We start from the raw sequence: 21057 nt of genomic DNA on the forward strand, positions 1-21057 counted from the left end.
AACATGAACATTTGTTGGTTCAATAATAGTTAACCAAATGGGCAATTTCATATCAACCATATTCTTCTTCACCATAACTAGTTCAAGTGACTCAAATGAACTAGTTAGAGAGTTGTTCAATTGCTTAGATCTTATGCAACTGCACAAGACACAATCGAAGCAAAAAACGGTTTGATTCACTCGAATCGGTTCATGAACTTTATAGCCACGGTTTGCAAAAGCATTCCTTAGTTTATATAAACATGAGTTTAAGAACAACCGATTTTAGATATAACCAACTCAAGTTCGCGGACTTAATTTCACGGAAGGAGTTCACAAACTCCGGCACAAATTCTCGGGTCGATGACGTGGACTGAGTTCGCGGACTTGGCTCACGCTACATTCCGTTTCTCTTGATCAACAGAGTTCGCAAACTTAGGTTCAAGGAATAAGGACTTATACATATATGTGTTTCCACAACAATGCTTATATCCATCAATGGTTATATAATCTAAACTCTCATTTCAATCATTGAAACATTCTCAGAGGACGTTATATAGTCGTTATTCACAGACCATTTTTCGTCAGAGCAATTTTCAAAGTGATTGAAACATAACATGACATTCGTCACTAGGTAAAGATGAATTTGGCTAAATCGGAAGCTTGCCAATACATATTTTGAGAAAAAAATAGGCGAGATAAACTCGGCTCGAAATAGCAAAATTGTATAAACAAAGTCTATATATTAAAACTGCTTTTGTCTCAAGAATAGGAGATAGAGTAAATAGACTTTTGAGTGACAGAGAAGTTCAAGTCTCCACATACCTTTTAGTCGATGAAGTACCACCAGTTCCTTGAGTAGTCCTTCGTCTTGTATGATGATTGCCATGGAGTTCTTCAGCTCAACTACACTTTCTATCCTACTCCAAGACCTTTAGCTATATAGGCTATAAATCAAGACTTATAGCTTTGATCACTAACATTGACAAACATGCTTGAGATAGCATTGCACGCCAATTCGACCGAGCAATGCTCTAACAAACATGAAATGAGTTTTTACCACTTAACATTGATCGTTGATCGAGTGTTGACTTTGACCGTTGATTATTGTACAAAGACACTAGAATTACGAAACAAATGTACCGGCAAGCGCATCGCACATGCGTGTTATACTAGATATAGAAAGGAAAGTGTCAAAAGTTGGAGAAAATAAGTTTATTAATTTTTTCTTTTCGGTGCTGGTATAGGTACAAGAATTGATAATCAAAAAATATATTTTTTATTAAACTTTTGATACAGGATTCAGTACAGACAGACTCTGGACAGAAGAAAATAAGACATAATGAAATTATTAATTATGTTATAATAGTTGTATCTTTAGACAGTAGTACACGTGTGAATGACACACTTACAATATGAAGACACGCGTGTGAGTTACACACTTACAAGTAATGAATCCTTATAACTAGGGATGCACATAAAACCAAGATGAAACCGGCAAGACCGGACAGAACCCGAGCCGAACCATTCATCCAACGATCGTTGACGACTTATGAAATGAGAACCGTTGATCTGTCATCTCGGTGATCGTTGACGACTTATGAAATGAGAACCGTTGATCTGTCGTCTCGGTGCACGGTTTGGGGTCTAAAGTAGACCAAATCGAACTGTTAATAAGAGTTAAGTTATAACAGTTTATCAAAATATCAGTTTTAATTTTAACCCTTCGTCTATCGTACGAGAGTATGTTTAACCTAATTCTAGGAAACTAAATTTCTTCTTCTTTTTCTCTTCACTTCAACGCCTCTTCTCTCGGCTGTCACTCACTCCAAGTGACAATGACCACCAATTCCAACTTTCATTACCAAGACATTACTCTGCATCATCATCATCTTCTTCTTCATTGTTTAATTTTAGAAGGAAAATAAACTCATTTGATACTTACAAATTATTTCGATGAAGTTGTAAATAGCTTGATTCTTATTTTGATGCTTACAGTAAAGTTGTCAAGGTTGATGCTTACAAATTATTTTGATTTTGGTTGTAATTAACTTGATTCTTATTTTGATTTTGATGTGTGCATTACTAATTAGTTTGGTTTTCGTTATATTTTATTTTTAGGTTTTTCATGAAAATCAAACCCCTAAATATTTTTTCAATTTGGGGTGTTTTTGAATAGGGGTTCTAGCAGAATTTGTTCTACCCAAAAGAATTAAGAAAAGTTTTGGCGGTGGTAGACTGGTGGTGGATTAGTGGCGGAAATGATGGACTGGTGGCGGTAGTGGTATTGGTATTGGTGTCAGTGGCGGTGAAGGTAGGGGTGGTGGTGGAGGAGGAGTTGGAGGTGGCGGCGGTGTATTGGTGGCGTGGGTGGAGTTGGAGGTGCCGGTGGTAGACTTGCGACGGAGAAACGAGAGAAATTTATTATTGTTTTTTGATTAGTGCGGATTTAGCGGTGGCGGATGATTGGGTTTCTTCAATTACAGGGGTTGTTAATTGAAAAAGTCACAATAGATTGAATCGGTTTTGGTTTAGCAAAAAAGCATGTGTTTCGACGGTTTTCAACTTTTACTTGCAATTGTTAAAACCGATTTTCAACCTTTCTCTGGTAAAGGTTGGTTGTTATTATTCTTTTGTTTTGCATAAGGATGACAACATGATGATATTTCGATATCGATTCTCCCTGGACGAAGATGCAAACATATTGAAGAAGAGGATGCGAAATTTGAGGTAACAATCTTGTTAGTTGATTGTTTTCCTGTTTAAGAAAAGCCTGATTTTTATTTCATATATTTATTGCTTTTGCTTAACAAAATTTCGGTACAATTGATGTTTTATTCCATGATGTGTGTATAGATGAATGTGTGATTCAATTGTTTCCGGCTAAGAAAAACTATTGTTATTTTGCTTTATTGTATGGTATCAATTGTTTAGGTTTACAAAATTTCGGTGCAATTGTGGTGCTATAATGTCTATGTTGTTTCGATTGCTTCCGGTTGAGGTGAATAATTATGCAAGTTGATTTATTTTGATTTGTATGAAATATTTATGGCTTAACGAAAGAAAAGGTTTACCGGATGGATTGTTTAGTCCAATTCGATTTTGGAGCTGCAATGCAAAGGATGCCGCGTCACTGCTGTGGCTGTCAGATTTAGTTAACACATCCACCAATAACCCTTGCAACGTTCCCTGCTCCATTAAGTGCATATCTAACAGTTTTTTCCGTGTGACCAGAAAACTACTTATCTCTTCCATTAACGGAACCTTCCCATTGGCAAACATTGCATTCTGTCCTTGGTAATCCGTGGCAAGTGTCTGTTTCATTGAAGTAGTACGGCCAAGGAGTTGTAGTGCTAAGGAACTTGCGTCACTGAGGCAGCCTTCAGATTCAGCAAACCCTGCACGCAAAAACCAACAAAACAAGACACTTAAATCACATGTCAAGAGGTATGTATACACTAAACAGCAATATGGGCAGCATAACTTACCTCTAGCTTCGTCATCTTTTGCATTTGCAATGTCCTCAGCTTTATCTGCTACGTCGTTAACAGCAACTATACCACCCATGGCATCTGGATGGGTCGAACGAAAAACAAATCACTAAACTCACGTACAAAAATGGAACGTGACCGATGGCCAGGTTGAAAGAGAACAAGAGAATGAGAACCTACAACTACGCTACTCACCTAAATATGCAATTTTGTCGCCCTCATTTCCTGCACCAGAAAGATCCAACTTGCACAATTAAAACGCAACTCATTACAACGAACCACAAAGCGAGGAGTGACTTGAGAGGCACAATTACACCCAACCACTGTTTTTATGATATTGCACTACTCTTTAAGTTATTATGATATTACAATGCACACACTCCCAAGGAACTAAACAAGTTACTCACCCCAAGCAGCGACGCCTGCAATCTCAGCACCAGCAGGAAGAACGTCACTGACATGGTACCCGGGAGAATGATTTTCATTGTCAGACATATCACCTGGAAGTCCTACACAGAATTCAATACCAATTCAAAAACAGACTTCAGTAATCAATACAAAGTGAAAACAACCAAACACCGTTACTATGATCAATGTTGCAAATAGCGCCCTCACTTAGTAAAGCGTAAAGCGTAATTGAAAAGCGTTGTAAAGTGTTGCTTCGTTAAATATATAAATTAACAAGTATTGATAAATTTATGAAGGATTACGCATTATTTCTATTCTTGTACACAATAATGGTGGATAATCACCATTGATTAGTCAACTAGATCACCGGACGAGTCGCCGGCAGATAGCTACACATGTCACTATGTAGTTTTATTTAAGACACACCTTGTGCCTATATGTGGCAAGATTTGGTTATACCACTCATCACCATATCCATGTGTATCGTATAAGGGTCTGGCTCTGGTTTATATGTTGAAATGATTCGTTCTTCTATATCTTGTTGCATAATCATGCTCATTTTATCATCTTCCATTTGTGTTTGATGACAATTACAAAGAGTAAGGAATAACCAACAAGAAGCCTTTTAGGGATTAGGAAACATCTTACTGGGCTTGAAAGCCAACTTTTTTCTTCAATGTAAACACATCAGTGTGTTTTGGTTTTGAAGCGCAAAAAAGCACACATCAGTGTGCGCACCAAAACGCTTTTTAAAAAACTGATTATGTTATTTATTACAATGCATACTCTACACAGCTGGAACTGAACAAGTTACTCACCTGAAGCAGCGATGCCGGCATTCTCAGCACCAGCAAAAGTGACATCACTGACTTCGTAGCCTGGTGAATTATCTTCATTGTCAGGCATATCACCTTCAGGTCAAACACAGAATTCAATACCAAATCAAGAAAAGCGTAGTTAACACAATGTGAAAACAACCAATTACTCAATTACCAATACAAGAATAAAATATTTAACATAATTAAAAGATACTTCAGCTATGGATTTTTACATATTTATGTTAGGAAAGAAGACATTTTCTCCATTCTAACTTGTATATGAACCTTTATCTTTTGTAAAAACATATTTTCTTAGCTTCAAACGCTCTCCACTGATCTCCATTAGATTTTTAAGCAAAAAATGGAGATATCCTCCCACAACTACAGCTATATCTATGAGATGATGGAGACACGCAGAGATATCAGTAGAGTCAGTATTTCTACGCCTTTCTTATTAGTATTAGTTATATACATATATGTAAGTATTTTGCTATGCTCACTATCCGCGTCCCCATTTTCTTACAAGTTATATACATATATGTAAGTATTTTCCTATGCTTACTATCCGCATCCCCATTTTCTAGTTTGTTAAGTTGCCGTGTCAAGGTAACGTATTGGACTTGAACACGACACACCAACACCGTGTCCGTGTCCTTGTAACACATCAGTGCAGACTCTAAGCAGACGGAACTGAACAAGTTACTCACCCAAAGCAGCGATGCCGGCATTCACAGCACCAGCAGAAGGAACATCACCGATTTGGTACCCTGGTGAATTATCTTCATTGTCAGACATACCACCTGCGAGTCCAACACAGAATCCAATATCAAATTAAAAACAAATTTCAGTAACTAATACAAAGTGAAAACAACCACTGAAGATTGAACATCCAGTAAGTGGGATTATCCTCGCTTTCACTGCTACCCCGAATACAGATTAAATAGTACAAGAGAATAACTAGCTACTTTGACATTACTACACTACTAATTTGCATCTAACTTTCTCACAAGCTTCTATACTAACAAATCGACTTACCGAAAGCTGCGACCCCTGCAAATTCAGCACCAGCAAAAGGAATATCACTGGGCATATGATCTTCATTGTCAGAAGTATCACCTAAAAGTCCAACGAAGAATTCCCATGCAAATCAAAAGCAGGTAATCAGTAAAAAGTGAAAACAATCACCGAAGGATGTAAGAAAATCCAAATAAGAGGATTACCCTTGGGTTCATCATCGTTGTCTTCCTTCGAGTCAGAACTATCATCACTATCATCTCCTTTCTCAGAAATATCACCTGCAAGTCCAACAAAGAATTTACAAGCAAATCAAAACTGACTTCGGTAAACGGTACAAAGTGAAAACAATCACTGAGTCCAATATGCGGGATTACCCTTGTCTCCCTCAGACTCGGAACTATCATTACTTCCAGCACCAGCAAAAGGAATATCACCAGGCACATTGTCTTACTTGTCAGAAATATCACCTTTAAGTCCAACAAAGAATTCACAAGCAAATCAAAAGTAGACTTTGGTAATCGGTACAAAGTGAAAACAACAATCACTGAAGGATGTAAGAAAATACAATAATTGGGATTACCATCAGGTTCATCCTCGCTGTCTTCCACAGAGTCGTAATCCTCAATTTTACCTGTAAGTCCAACACAGAATTCGCAAGCAATCAATACAAAGTAAACACAATCACTGAAGGAATTAAGATAATCCAATAAACTGCATTACCCTCAGATTCATCATCGTTGCCTTCTTCCTCAAAGTCATCATCACTGAAGTCATTACCATCAAAAAGTTCTCTCAACTTAGCTAACCTAATGCTCCAGTATTTGTCCTGAAACCCACAAATAAGCTTTTAAGACCACAGAATATTGAAATCAACATATTGAATTAAAACATCAAGATGAGAAAACTACAAATCCTTATAAAACCCTAACTTTAAGCATACAGGAATGGACTCTATTTTGATTGTTTAGATCTAGAAATACCATCCTCAGATCTAAAATAGATAACAGGAGCAAGAAATGACCTTCAAATCAGTTGCAGTGCATAGAGGATGGAACACATCACGATGACGATCAAGAAGTACTAATCCACTTCAAGAATCATGCGAACACTACATGCATTTCAAACTAAAAGATTATGGGACCCATAAACGTCTGTCTGGTTAGAGATTTCCATTCCAGTTTCCACCCAAGTTTTTTCCGCTTCATCACAGCCGATGCCTGTTCGCTAATCTACTTCGCCAAGTTTTCTGATTTTTGTCGCAAGTTCTAATTTTAGATTTCTACAAGCACAAAATTAAAAGTTAATTTAGTACATCATGCCGTTTCAAAAGAAAAAAAAATAGTACATCATGTGAGAATGATAATTTATATAAAAAAAAAGATTTATAAAATTACCTTGATCTCCTATAGAGTGTTTTCGGCTGGCCAAGAGAAGCACATGCTCACCATGATAAACAAAAAAGTTAACCTTTTATGAAGTAAACAATTTTTCGCTTTTGACTTCTATTTCTAACTTATCCAAACCGCTTATAAAGTCTTTGAGAATCAATTACCAAATAAGTCTAATATACAATATATATTCATTTTAATATTTATTTTATTTTACAAAAAAATTTATGATAATTATATTAAGATAAAATAATAATAATAATGATTTATACAAAGCTTTTGGTTGGTAACCTAGCAACAAGCTGGGCTCCAACTCCCCTTTGGATGGCAATGCCTAATCTATAAAAAATGAAACTACCAAAGCCGCTACTAGCATCATTGTTAACAAGGCATTCTTCAAACGTTTGAAGAAACCCAAAGTATCTTCACCAAGTTCCCCAAAAGTAGAGAAAGAAAGGACGCCAAGACCAAAACCATGTGAAACGCACTGGGCCAAATATTTAGTACACTTTCGTGAAGTTGAGTCACCCATTAAATGTACGAGAGATAATATAATTTCACTATTAAAGGAAAACAAACTTCATTGTTATTGAGTCACCCATTAAACCTAATATAAGCCAAGTTGGCATATATTGGCATATTATCCTAATATAAGCCTATCAAATCTATAAACAAGTCATACATATTGTAGTATCTCCACCAATTCTTACCTATCAAATCTATCCCTTCAGATCTAAAAACAGTTTCAAAAATCCTTTTCTCTCGCAAAAGAGAGCACCAAACATACAGGGCGAAACTTATTTTGAAAACAAAACTAGTAAGTGTCAAAGCACAAGGAAATGACTGGATCAAGTCCAACCCAATGTTTCAGAGGATGTAAATAACATGGACATGAGTTTTTTAAGTTTAGATTGCCTAATACAATCAAGGTAGCAATGACCCAACTAGTAGTAACAATATCCAACATATAACCAAAGTGTCTCAGATAGTAACAAAAGTGCCTCAAGTAGTAGTGGAAGTCTTCATCGGTCTTTAAGTGTATGTAACGGAAATTATGGGGCTTACTCGGCTTTGGGAATGAGTTAACAGTTGCCGTAGTAGATGAATCGGATGATGATCTGGAACGAGTTGATCCAGTATTTCTCTTCACTACTAATACCAAAACAAGTAAAAATAAAACAACATAGACTAACATAATAATTTTACATACTAAATCTAACACGAGGTTTGACACATCCATTCGCATTTGACAATATTGGTGTCTATTGGAAGTGAAGAGGCATCTCTGATGGGCATGAGTCCCCTATAAGTAAGTATTGATGATTTATTTCATTCAAGTATGGAAAAACACATCATAAATCTATGACTTCTTTTTTTACTAAGCATCATCAAAATCCATAAATTGTTGGTTCTTGGTTGGGTCAAGGGAGTACAACTCTTGAACCCAATTGTTTATGGGTGAAAACTATTTCTGCTGGTTTTGGTAATTTTGGATGTGCGTGGATGAGAAATGAATCTAAACCCTAAACAAATGCACTGCACGGGAGTGCTTTTGATTCGAGAGACAATTCTAGCCTAAACCAAGAAATGGTCGTTCCAGACTTTCTTCGGTCACAAAGTGAAGGAGATGGGGTTGATCTTAGGAGGGAAGCGAAGAAGGTGTTGAGGTTGGTTTTTTCTGGGTGTTTTCTGGATACTGATGACAACACTTGGTTTTTTCTGTGTCGTTTGGAAATAGGTGAAGGACCTATTTATACAAGTCATTAAGCGCAACCTTCATCTCGTAGGAAGTAGAGGAGGTGAAGTGATGGAGTAGTGGGATCGTGTAAGAGTGGTGATTGTCACACGATCACACCTTTGCCCACTTCCCTCATCACCGTTAACCGTCCACCTTTTCCTGACACGTTCTTGTAATGGCGCGTTGCACACTGCACGCTGTAAACCGCCAGACCAATACCCAGTAAGTATATCCCAGTTTGTGACACGCTTTATGTCTCGAATGAGCAGATCGTGGAACCCACCGCAGGAAATAACATACGGTGCTATTAAGTTAAATAATTAATTTTATTTAAGGAATCAATATTTATGAAATATCGTGTATGCTCGATGCATGTAATGCATCGAAAACAATCAATATGTATGAAGCATCGTTGTTTCAAAGCTTAACCGAATAAGTCGCGGATTAAACGTCTTGAAACAGCATCACGTCCAACCATCTTCGTGTGATCGTTTGGAGGCCACACGAGTGATCTATCCCCTGGTCGATCACTCCCTTGGCAGAGTGGCGGACGATGATCATCAAGATGCTTCATTGGTTTCCTAGCCTTTAACCTAGGTTGCCCGACCAAGCTGACAAAGTTGAACGGACGAGATGGTTTACGACATATATTTGCGACCGTTGATGGAATTTTAGGGTTTTTAGGAGGTGCGCAAGCATCCCTCTTTGGCTTGACCGAATCCACACATGGGCGTCGATTTTGGTGGGACCGATCGGTCATGCGTGGAGATGGCTCGTTGTTGTGCATGCCTATACCTCGCCGTCTCGTGAAGGCTTGATCTAGGCCACTCAATTTGGCTGGCAAAGATGAGTGGTCGTGATCGATTTGCGACAGAAATCCATTGCCGCAAAGGATTAAAGGTTGCGTGACATGCCACTTAGGGGCGCGTGTTTTGAGGTGTCGAGTCCTAGTCTTCTTAGGCCGGCCAGCTACATGCAAAGGTGGGCCCACGGTGATCACGTTGACACTCTTGGGACCTCTTAAGTCTATATCTACACCCTCCATCCAGGATGGCGAAGATGGATGGTCGTGATCGAACTACGACAGATATGCAACGCCGCAAACCCTAATTAGGGTTTTGAAAAAGTCACGTGTACGTGACTTTGGCCAAACGGTTTGGCGAGTTATGTTTCTCCTTTAAAGAGACCGATCGTGCGTGGCCCACGTTGGGCTGACGGTGAACACATGTGCACCTCCCTGATGGTCCTAGGAACGATCTAAGACATCCAAATATGCTGGTTAAGTTGGATGGTTGGGATCAATTTAACACATTAATGGAATTTTCGTGACCCTTGAAAGCATCACTCCCCTCATGTTTCGGGCAAACGTTCATGGATCCATGACCACGCCGTGAGCAAACCGATCATGTAGGGATAGAGTGGGCGCCAATGTGTATGTTGGCTCCTCTTCAATCGTTCATGGTGCGATCTAAGCCGTCCAATCAGGCTGGTGAAAGTTGGACGGTCGCGATCATTTTAAGACTGTCTTGAACAGTCTTGCTCGTTCGAGCTTCTACCAAAGCAACGCGGCCACCCTATTTTAGGGCTGGCGTTTTAGCACGCTGGGAAGCAAGGTGTGATGTTCGACCGGCTAGGTCATAAGTGGGCCCGCCGGTGGTCATCACGGTGATCGCCTGCTCCTGCTAGGGTTCGTTTAGGCTGGTTAAATCATGCGGTCAACTTGCGTGGCCGTGATCGTTTCTGAGACTGATACGGACAGTCCAGATTTCCCTTAGGAAATTAAATATGTTCGATCGGGCTAATATAAGCACGCCGATACGAGATTCTCTTTGTTAGAGAATGGTGTAGCCTGTACGGGTATTTTGTGCATACCTCACTATTGACACTTGGAGATTCATGTTACTCAGCTGAGAGTAAAACTCAGTCATCATGCCGCACTAATAATGAGAGTTCTGCTGAGAACAGCACAAGAAATACTAGGCAAATCATGCATTAATTAATAATGCTATAAGTTCACAGAATATTTGGGATTGTTGCTACATGCACCATTCTGGGTGAATTTTGTATATTTATTGAATTGCTTCTAATAAATAAAGTGAAGAGGTACTCATCACTTATCAAAACCGCTTTACCCTTTGCAGGATGTCAGCGCATTAAATACTTGGTACAAGTTTAGACCTGAACTAAAATCCACCATCAACACCAAAAACGTTATTATGGGGCTTCATTGTATTCTGAAAACATTTTTCATCGACCGATTGTACTCGCCAATTATTCGAGAATGGTTGAAATAGCTACTGGAAAAAATCACAAGGCCTTGAAGCCGCAAATACGGCATTCTTATATTCCTTTCGTTCTCATATTTTTCATCCCCTCGTTACCCAAATTTGCAACAGTTAGAATGTGCATTTTGGTCCCACCTTTTCCTTGTGTGTTTTATAGTTTTGATTGTCTAATTTTAATACAAGTTTGGATGGGATATCCAAGATTAGTTCTTGATGGGCAAGTCAGGTTACATTTTTTTAGATTGATTGTAAAAAATGCATCTAGTGATAATAATAGTAGATCGGTAGTAAAGTTTCTTCTTCTTTTTTTCCAAACCAACACTTGATTCTAAAAAAATAACAACAAAGATCAGCACTACCATGCCGTGAAGAATGAACGGTTGCTCACTTGATAGCGCCAGATTTCAACAAAAAAATGTCATCAGTAAACAACGATTAAAGTCTTAAACGTAGTAGTACCGAGATGCATACTACTACGAATGTATTCCGTTTGGCTAATCTAGTTTTTCCTAAAGAGAAAATCACTTAAATTAACCTTAATAAAAGTTAAAACAAAATGGTGGTGGTGATAACTTTGAGGATAGTTGGCTAATTCAGTTGTGTCATATTCTTCAATAATACAGTACCATATTCTCAAGATCACAAGCAAACACTGCACGCTCAATACGTGTTAGCTAAAGTTCAAGATTGCTAATAGGAGGTACCGGATTAAATGGGGGTGTACCAGAACCATAATAAAACAAAACAGTTTTCATATAGGACAAAACAGATTTTGCCTTGGCTTGGTACACCCCACCAATCCTGGCACCCCACAAAGTCCTGCTTAGCGTATAACAAAGGAAGGGGAAAAAAATGGACTGGACTGCACTCAACCTCTCAGCCGAAAAGTTCTCAATACTAAATTTGCAATCTTCCCCCTTTATTGTTACCCTACTAACCACAAGCTCCGGCTGAAAATCCATTAATTAATGTTGTATCAAGAATCAAATTAAAAAAGAACCACAAACTTTCCCCATCCAAACCCCACCGGCAAACATCTCTCTTCATTTTCCCGCTACAGAAACACGTCTTATTAACTGACAACTATTATGGTTGATCCCACAACAGTGCAAAAAAAAGCCATAATTCTACAGCTATCGGGAGAATCTATCGCGGATTCTCCCGCGACTCACACCAACTATCTGGGCCCCCTATTTTTTCCCTGTGAGTCCCCGGGGCTCCCCTTTTCTGTGAAACGCGGGAGAATCCGCGGTGGATTCTCCCAGTAGTTGTAGCATTATTCGCAAAAAAGTATAAACCTGACTCAAAATTCCAACTTACTAGGAGTATCAAGTACTATAAGGTCGTTTGGATGCAAACATATAAGTAGTTTTTTTGCTTTTTTAAGTTAAAAAGTCATAAGTTTGTTTGGCAACCAGATTTAGGAATGACTTATAGAAGTAGATAAGTTACTTATTTTTGGAGCAAAAACTTTTTGCTTTTCTACTTCTGAGAGACCGACTTCTCACTGAAATTACTGGTTTTGTTTCTCTTCTTTCCTTATTTTCTCTTTCTACAAATAAACCCATTTGTTGTTTTATTTCGATGCTGATGAAGATGAATATAAGAAATATAAACTAGATATATTATGTCAAGATCTATTAGTATGCTTAGATGTAACAGTCTATGTCTTCAATCTGGGTTTTTGAAATGGATTTTATTTTCTTTTTTGATGAGCTATTATGTTTTTATTGTCTTTCCTAATTAATTTTTTCTATTATCTTAAATCACATTTTAGACCTAATATTTATTCATGTTAATCAAATCTTTAGTTCCATCAACATAGTAATCTTAGTTTTTTTTCTTCTTGGAGATCTTAGCAGATCATATCACCAATTTTTTGTTCTCCTAATCCGATTGAAACCATTTTTTCCAAAACCTAAATTTGTGTTCTTCATTAACCCCAAGTAAAGTGATAGAACAATTTTCTTCTTTTTTCATGGTTGAATAAAATTTGTTAACATTGCTGGTGAAAATCATAGCAACATGAATTTAATCGCCCAGAAGATCTACCAATTTTTTTTTGATAAACCATTAAAGCTTGCTGATTTTTTTTTTCTGGTTAGTAGCCAAACTAACTTCTCAATAATTTTGACTTCTAGAAGTACTTCTGAGAAGTCCATAAGCACTTCTCAGAAGCACTTTAGTATCCAAACAGGCTATAAATCACCCACCCACCAAAGTTAGCACAACCGGGGACAATTTCAAGGGGACCTATTTCTCCCCGACTTGGCCGATTCCTAAAAGTAGAATTTAAGTCCTTTAGACTTTTGTGGATAAGAAAAAAAAGAAAAAAAATGATTGGACCAACAACCCTAGAAAAGAATTTTTTAGAACTAATGCTTACTCAGATGTGGTTTATTTGAAGGGAATGAAGATGCAACTGGGTTTTTGAAAAAAAAACAACACCAACTAAGGGTAATTCCAATGGTAATGTACAAACTAAAAAGTTTGTTGAGTCAGGTGGATGGCCAAACATGATTCTCCACTATGAGAAGAGAAGTAGGCTTTTGACAATCAAGCGCCAAAACTAGGAACATCCGTCGGCGTGTGTAGGTTAAACGCGGCGTGTGAAACACAAACGCGAGCGTGAGAAACAACAACGCCAACATTCAAATGTCCAATGTCCACATTCCCAACGACTATTATTTCGATAACCTATAATTCCTTCAAACTGAATTCATTGTCACTCACACTCACACTCTTATTCTAAAATTCTTCTTATTCTATAATTTTCAAAACCCATAATTCCTTCTTTTAAAAAAAAAATTTCTTGATACATTATGAGCAACTTCATAAAATACGGTCAAAAGTATAAAGCAGAAAAGAGATCGAAGAAATTAACCGGTACCCCGGCCTGCCACAAATGCAGATTATTCTCAAAATCGGGAAGCAGAGTTTGCTTCGTCGAGTGTCGTTGCTGCTCCATCATTAATCCAAGGTCATGTTTAGGGGAATCAAGATCGGTCTGAGGATTGTTATAGAACGAGAGGTGGATTTTCAAATTTAATTTATAAAGGTCTACCCCCTCAAGTCCGAGAAAGGGTTGACAGATATCCCTGACGTGCGCTTTATAGTGTGAAGCCTAGAAGACACAACAACTGAATTACGACAACATTTGTAGAAAGGTGGTGGCCGACGACGCACACGTTCTATTTTATGGATTTTGAAACTGGTAAGCTTGTTTAACTTAACTTAAATTTTATTTTTTAAATAATTATTAAATAATCAAAAGAATTAATCATAGTTGATATTGTTCTTGTAATAGGAATTACCCCCTTTATTTGTATTTCATTTGTGGGATCCAAAGTGGTTCAGGAGATTCGGCACCATACAACCAAGACGAGTGGCAATCAAATAACAAATGGCAGACGCTTCTTCCCTCATTTATAGAATCGGATATAAGTGAAGATCATAAAGAATTGAAATGAGGTGGGGTATTATGTTCAGCGTTGAAGTTTTTCCTTACCCAAAACATAGACTCATAAAATGCAGATGACTATCTTGAACTCGAAAGGGTGTTTATCCTATGGGTACTGGGTCAGACATTCTTTCCAAACTCAATTTTTGTTTCTCGTGTTGGATGGCTTGAAGTGTTAGAATATCTTGACAAAGCACCATATTATGACTGGGGCTCTGCAATTTTAGCAAAAATTTACTATGGGCTGGATCAAGCGTCCATTGGGATACTTAACTTCACTGGTTTTGGGGGCATTATAGAGGTAGATATCAAAATTATTATTTTTCAATTTAAATATTTTTTTATAAAAAAATGTAGATTAAGTCAAAATACTAAAATTATGGAGTAATTTGCAGTATTGGTGGTATACCTACTTCTGTGTTGGTAAACCAATCGTTGAAGACGATACCCGTATATTTCCTATCTTGGACATGTACGTCTCGACCAACTGGGTGAAGGACACTGGCAGCAACGTCTCGGGTGGAAGTTTTGTTCAGAGGTTTCAATATATGACTCAAAGCCACAAGAATATTCTTGTCCACTCTTACATTGATTTTCCTCGGTATGGAGGTAATGATGGACGTATTCTTGATCATTCTCTCCGTAGAGTTGTTTTTTACATTCAAGATATGGACAAAGGGGTTTGGTACCTGGGAGAAAGACTGTAGTATCAAATACAAGGTATATATGCAATTGCAATTAACCGGCCACCATAGATGCAAACCTCTGCGTCAGATTTTGATCGGTTGAGAAGAATCAATTGGGAGAGGTATGAACTAAATACAAGGAGGAGTATTGATGAAGCGCGGTATGTCACCTGGTATTAGTCGATTGCGAAGCATGTAATTGGGACACACAATATGCACATATATGGGTTTGATTTCCCAGGGGTGGCTCATGATGCAAATATCGTTCCTAGCCAGCCACCTCCAAAAGAGCCATGCTCTATGACTTACCCCACCACTGGTGCAATTTCTTCATCATCTTCGTCAAATATGCCCGAAGTTCGTTGGGAAATGCCAAGTATTACTTCACAAGAACAGCCAACCACGATCCCCATTGTTTCCCAAGATATGGAACGTGCTTATCCTTACTGCAATGTGGCTGCCAGTACCGAAGACTTGAAGAGATAACTGAACGATATGTATTTGACGAATCGACAGATGCATGTTATACACTTGGGTGTGTGTCGGAAATGGAACGAGGAAAAAATGTTTGGATTGAGTCATGTTAGAAAACTGCTTGGTCTAACTCGCAAGCGTTGATATCTCAAGCTTGTTTGTCAAGTTTAGTTACCAAAACTATAAGTCTTGAATTTTAGTCTACTTATAGCCAAGTCTCAGATTAGGATAGAAAGTGTAATTGAGCTTTAGACTTCACGGCGTTCATCGATTGAAGACGAAGAACTACTAATGGGAGCTTGTGGAACTTGATCAACAAAAGGTATGTGGAGACTTGAAATCATCTATCACTCAAAAGTCTATCTACTATATCTCATATTTGAGACAAAAGTCGTGTAGCTATATAGACTTCAATTATACACATTTGGTATTTATAGCTGAGTTAAACTAGCTTACATATTTCTCGAAATATGTGTTGGTAAGCTTTCGCTTTAACCAAGTTAATCTTATATTCTTCACGAAAGTCAAAAGATGATCATGTGAAAATCGCCTGGTAACATCTTATATATATGATTTGTGTGAGACAGTCATTTGGTCTAGACTCGGAATGTTTCTTATTGATCATTCATTCACTTGAAAATTGCTTTGAAGCTAATAGTTTGTCTGAGACAGCTATTCCCGTCTTCTAAGAATGTTTCAATGATTGAAATGGGAGTTTAGAACAATTAACCATTACTTGGATATAGCACACTACGTACTTGTATGTTAACTGTTGCAAGATATTCCAAGTCCGGGAACCATAGTATGCATATGCGTATGCGTACTGCTTGGTTAGTTGAAGTCTGAGAACTTAGTATGCATACCCGTATGCGTACCAGCATAAGTTCAAGTTTGGGAATTCAACTGAGTTTGTTGGTGTACGACAATATGCGTACCCGTTCGCTATCTGGCGAACCCAAACCACTTAGGTATGCGTACCCGTTTGCATACTTGAGTAGGTTATGTTCTAAAATTGGTTTGTTCATGAACTAATACATTTATAAATTAAGGAATGCAATCTTCTGCAAACCGTCACTACACCAAATCCTCCGATTTGGGACGAATATATACGTTGCAATGAATTTCACCAACACATATGCCCGTTGGAAATATGGCGTAGCAAATTTGTGTGCAACGCGAAAATCCATTGGGAAAATTAACTTTTGCAACGCATAAAAACGTTGGTCAACAAGTTTACCAACGTTTTTTGAGCAATGGATTCTTTAATTTTTGCAACTTTACAGTAATTTAGGCAACGTATTACTCTAATTTGAGCAACGATTATATACGTCGCAAACTCATGTACAGGTGAAAAAAAAAAATCCGACGATAATTCCGGCAAATTTCTCCACCTGAATATATTCTGAACCTTCGTATACCATTGCAGAACAACTAGAAGACCCAATTTTTCATACGAACATATGGTGGGTCATCACAATCCATCAAGGTAGATAATGAGAACCAAAAAAATTTAATAAATAAATAAAATCTGTATATTTTAAATTCATGTATTCAACCTTTATAGAATCAACCAGACAAAATAGAATCAACATGGAAAAGCATGGGTATACGATTTGCATTAATATAATTATCTTGCCTGATAGCGAAATTAGCTATGGATTACAAGTTATGGTATCCACTCAACCACAAGTTTTAGCAGGACTGCTTCACAACTGAATCTTACTTTACAAATACGAAAGCTAGAACCGAAGTTAAGAAACAGTACACGGAACAGATAAGACATGAGAGAATAAGTGACTAAGTTCTTACTCATTGCCCGAGTTTACTCGAATAGGGTGAAGATTTCTTGTTGCAAAGACTCCATTTACCACTTGACATCTAGAAAGACCAGAATTCATGGCCTGAAGATGTGACTGACCTGCCACTGACATTGGTGGTGGTTGTAAAACAGGTACCTTGTGATGCCAGCACTTTGCTTTTTGGTTCCTGCTGTGGTGACCTCAAAGAATCTTGTGGTCTATGTCACACAGGATCCAATGCCTTATGCTCCTGATCAAAAAATTTGACCTCCTCCCTCTCAGGGGTATGCCGAACTGGTGACCTTCTCCCACGAATCCTGACCATAGATGATACGATTAATTAATTAGCGAATGTAATTTAAGAAAACGACAAAAACACATCACGGCCTGTCAGGAGATTATTGTCAACAACGTAAAAGGACCAACCTTTGAGATGGATAATCATCACGATTTGTTTTAGAACCCACGCCATTAGTTTGAATCTCATAATCCCTGTTCAAGCTCCTACGACGTCGATATACAAGACTCCTGCTTCTATATGGACTACGACTCCTGAACATACAAAAGTTAATCAGAAACATGATGAAGGAAAAGAACTTGCTAAACATTATTTCTGCAAACATGATATAGTACAGTATTTCTTCAGCATTAAGCTCTGAAAAATTCAGTGTTTAAGCACCAGGAATTGATAGAAAGCTCAGCATATATACCCAATGATGTAAATTGAGGCTCGATTCGCACTCGATTCAACAAAGTCAGTACCACCTCATCCATATTCATATAAAACTGTAGGCATCTTTCTATTAAACTCTGGACACACATAACATAAAGCTTGTATTAGAAAGAGCTGATCTAGTGATTATTAGCAAAAGCAAAACCAGTCCACCACCGATATTGACAACACGAATAAAGTTTATCTTACAAGTTCAATATCTTCACGGGAGACTTTCCTGCTATCATTGCTGGATCCAGATTTAGATATTGAATCCGCTAAAGGAGCATTACTGGATGTGTTATTCGGCAGGTCACCCATGAATTCCTTGAAACTTGGGCTGAGGATGGTATCTCAGAAGTGCTCTGCGTATCCTGAGAAAGCTTTTCGGTTGTGACATTCATGTACGGAATGCATTTTATAAAATTGAGGAACTGAGGAACTGCCAGAACATCACAAATTCAGTTATGTGATCTGAGCCTGATTTTCTGCTTCATATAATATTAATATATCCAGAAAATTGGTACGAGTTACTGAGTGCGGCATACTTGTTCGATTTAGTAACAATGCTTGTAAAATTACCTTTATGCATGAAGCGTCATTTCTTTGCGACTCGTTCCAGATATGGTGGTCATAAACTTCCAAGGATTGTTCAAATAAGCTCTTCGGAAAGCAAGGAACTAGTGTAAAAGGATTGTTCAACCTAGGAGGCTAAGAGAACGACACCAACCAGGATTCCTTTCTGCAGGGTTTGTTTCTTCTTCCTGGTTATTACAAAAATTTAACAAAAAAGAACAAAGAAATAAGAAAGAGGCGAGAAAGATATTAATTAGTCCCAGTTACGAGGAACTGGGGACCAATTTTATAAAATGAAGAGATAAGGGAAGTGTTTCTCTTACTGGATTTCATTGTGTCGAGTAAATTTTCAGCTTCATATAATATTAATATATCCAGAAAATTGGTACGAGTTACTGAGTGTGGCATACTTGTTCGATTTAGTAACAATGCTTGTAAAATTACCTCTATGCGTGAAGCGTCATTTCTTTGCGACTCGTTCCAGATATGGTGGTCATAAACTTCCAAGACTTTGGAGATTAGAGAATCGCCCTCCAAATAACAAAGGCAACATGCTACCAACGGTGCGTGAACTGAACACAAGATTAAGCTATTTATGATGTATACAACGTCAACGAAAGAAAATGAAAAATTCTTACTAGGAAGATTGTGATGATTATAAATGATGAACAAGATCCCCACGAAGATGAACACTTCTCCATGAACTCTGTTGCCTCCTTGACGTGACATCCATATTGAAGACGGTGGCATAACTGCACGATAATGCTCACATGTTATTTGACAGGTGAACTTATATTTGCAACTGTTTAGCATGTGAGTCCGACAATACAATTTAGCATGGCATCCATTGTATGCATATATCACAGGACATTTTGACAGAGCTTTGACTTACACCATGTTGTGACCAGAGGTCATACATATTGATTTCCAATTCCTTCCTTGCAGCTTTCTTAGCATCTGCCATTCTGCCAAGTCCTAATAAAGGAAAAGAAAGTATTCCATACATGTATGTTGTCCTCTTGCTGAATTTGTGGTAAAACCTGTCAAAAATCAGCACCGAACTTATTTAATCAAAGGAAACGGGTGTACTCGAAGTATTAAAGCAAACAAGTCCCTTGGACTGTTCAACAAACTAGAATACACATACAAAGAAACTGCTACAGAAACATATTGCAACATTGGAATAAAGTTTCACTTGTTCATTCAGAAATGAACATGAACATACACGTAAACAAAAGAAGCCATTACCTGCTCAACAAGACTCAAAGACGAATCCGTCGATCCATGTAAAAGCATAGAATTTGCCCCCTTTTCAAAGATGCCAAGCCTTTTGGAAATTGTTTCAAATAGCTGCAAAACCAAATTCAACATTTCGGATTACAAAAAAATTAAAGAAAACCCAAAAAACTGAAAAGCAAGTATATCACCACCTTACATGATCAAAGGGGGTAAACCCAAAATTGAAATAAGCCCACAATTCAATTTCACCAAGGAAGCACATATTAAATATTGCACATTTGACTGCAAATCGTATGCCAAATGGTCATCCCCGTCTTTAACAACCCATCTAGAAATAGCATCAATCACAGCCTTTTCATAAGATGTAGCATATTTCTGAGCAAAAAGGTTGAATTCAAACTCAAGATCATAAAGAGACAAAAAATTACATAATGTAAAAAAAGAACACCAAAATCTGTACACGCAATAATACTCGAACTTCACAGAGTTAGGTCAAAAATAGATCAAAAAGACAACCAACAAAATCAAAATTAAAACAACAATAGTAGTAAATAATAGTTTATACCTGATGATAATCAACTACCAGATGAATTGATTTTGGATTTCAGGAACAAAATTGATTTTGGATTCTAGGTTAGGAATTTTTTAAGATTTTAGAGAATAGATCTAGATTTATAGGTTTTGATTACACAAGTTTTAATTTGGTTAGGAAAGAGATTTGGATTTGAGTCTGAGAGAAGGGTTTGATTCTGAGAGAAGGGTTTTGGTTCTCGGAAGAAAAACTCTCTGCAAACAGGAGAGAGGGAGTAGAAAACGAGATAGAGAAGAGAGGGAATTTTGGGGAAACTAATTTTAAGATTTTTCTAAATAAAATCAGAGATTAAATAAACTAGACTATTAAAAGCCCATGAAAATGTATGATATTACATAAATGCCAATGATGTACAACGTTTTTACACGTTATGGAGACGTTGCTCCATAAATTTC

The 21057-nt window shown here is 37.6% G+C and overlaps 2 protein-coding genes and 1 long non-coding RNA gene across 8 annotated transcripts; all 3 read right to left on the reverse strand.

Annotated features, from left to right (window-relative positions):
• Positions 1-1272: 1272 nt before the first annotated feature.
• LOC113300217 lies at positions 1273-7010 on the reverse strand. 2 transcript variants are annotated; one of them, XM_026549421.1, is made up of 13 exons: positions 6735-7010; positions 6434-6539; positions 6294-6344; positions 6088-6180; positions 5917-5991; positions 5732-5812; positions 5404-5496; positions 4697-4789; positions 3878-3979; positions 3666-3695; positions 3468-3551; positions 3054-3377; positions 1273-1626 (listed from the first exon to the last, which is right to left on the reverse strand). In XM_026549421.1, the coding sequence occupies exons 6-13, from the start codon at positions 5784-5786 to the stop codon at positions 1508-1510; spliced, it is 900 nt and encodes a 299-aa protein (XP_026405206.1). In that variant the 5' UTR covers positions 5787-5812; positions 5917-5991; positions 6088-6180; positions 6294-6344; positions 6434-6539; positions 6735-7010; the 3' UTR covers positions 1273-1507. The 2 variants fall into 2 exon arrangements, with proteins under 2 accessions (XP_026405206.1, XP_026405207.1); XM_026549422.1 differs by having other exon boundaries at positions 1281-1856; positions 6735-7009.
• On the reverse strand, positions 5858-15683 carry LOC113296449 (coiled-coil domain-containing protein 1-like). The gene is made up of 6 exons (XM_026544757.1): positions 15580-15683; positions 6735-6801; positions 6434-6539; positions 6294-6344; positions 6088-6159; positions 5858-5991 (listed from the first exon to the last, which is right to left on the reverse strand). The coding sequence occupies exons 1-6, from the start codon at positions 15681-15683 to the stop codon at positions 5858-5860; spliced, it is 534 nt and encodes a 177-aa protein (XP_026400542.1).
• Positions 15684-17324: 1641 nt separating this feature from the next.
• LOC113300218 lies at positions 17325-20905 on the reverse strand. 5 transcript variants are annotated; one of them, XR_003335620.1, is made up of 11 exons: positions 20636-20905; positions 20267-20445; positions 20080-20181; positions 19724-19871; positions 19470-19583; positions 19276-19403; positions 18838-19019; positions 18466-18697; positions 18254-18353; positions 17970-18095; positions 17325-17860 (listed from the first exon to the last, which is right to left on the reverse strand). It is a non-coding gene; the product is annotated as an uncharacterized LOC113300218 (long non-coding RNA). The 5 variants fall into 5 exon arrangements; XR_003335619.1 differs by having other exon boundaries at positions 19276-19420; XR_003335617.1 differs by having other exon boundaries at positions 19276-19583; positions 20267-20398.
• Between the last annotated feature and the right edge of the window lie 152 nt (positions 20906-21057).

Source organism: Papaver somniferum, chromosome 7 (assembly GCF_003573695.1).
Source record: "Papaver somniferum cultivar HN1 chromosome 7, ASM357369v1, whole genome shotgun sequence".
NCBI classification, from domain to species: domain Eukaryota; kingdom Viridiplantae; phylum Streptophyta; class Magnoliopsida; order Ranunculales; family Papaveraceae; genus Papaver; species Papaver somniferum.

Excerpts from the sequence above, each read along its gene's own strand:
- LOC113300217 (XM_026549421.1), bottom strand. The coding sequence starts at position 5,786 with ATGCCCAGTGATATTCCTTTTGCTGGTGCTGAATTTGCAGGGGTCGCA. Across the intron at positions 3,378-3,467 it reads AAAAGATGACGAAGCTAGAG|GGTTTGCTGAATCTGAAGGC; the intron begins GTAAGTTATGCT and ends TTTTGCGTGCAG. Across the intron at positions 1,627-3,053 it reads TGGACTAAACAATCCATCCG|ACCCCAAACCGTGCACCGAG; the intron begins GTAAACCTTTTC and ends GGTCTACTTTAG.
- LOC113296449 (XM_026544757.1), bottom strand. The coding sequence starts at position 15,683 with ATGGGGATCGTGGTTGGCTGTTCTTGTGAAGTAATACTTGGCATTTCC. Across the intron at positions 6,345-6,433 it reads CAACGATGATGAATCTGAGG|GTAAAATTGAGGATTACGAC; the intron begins GTAATGCAGTTT and ends TTGGACTTACAG. Across the intron at positions 6,160-6,293 it reads CAGCGAGGATGAACCTGATG|ACAATGTGCCTGGTGATATT; the intron begins GTAATCCCAATT and ends CTGACAAGTAAG.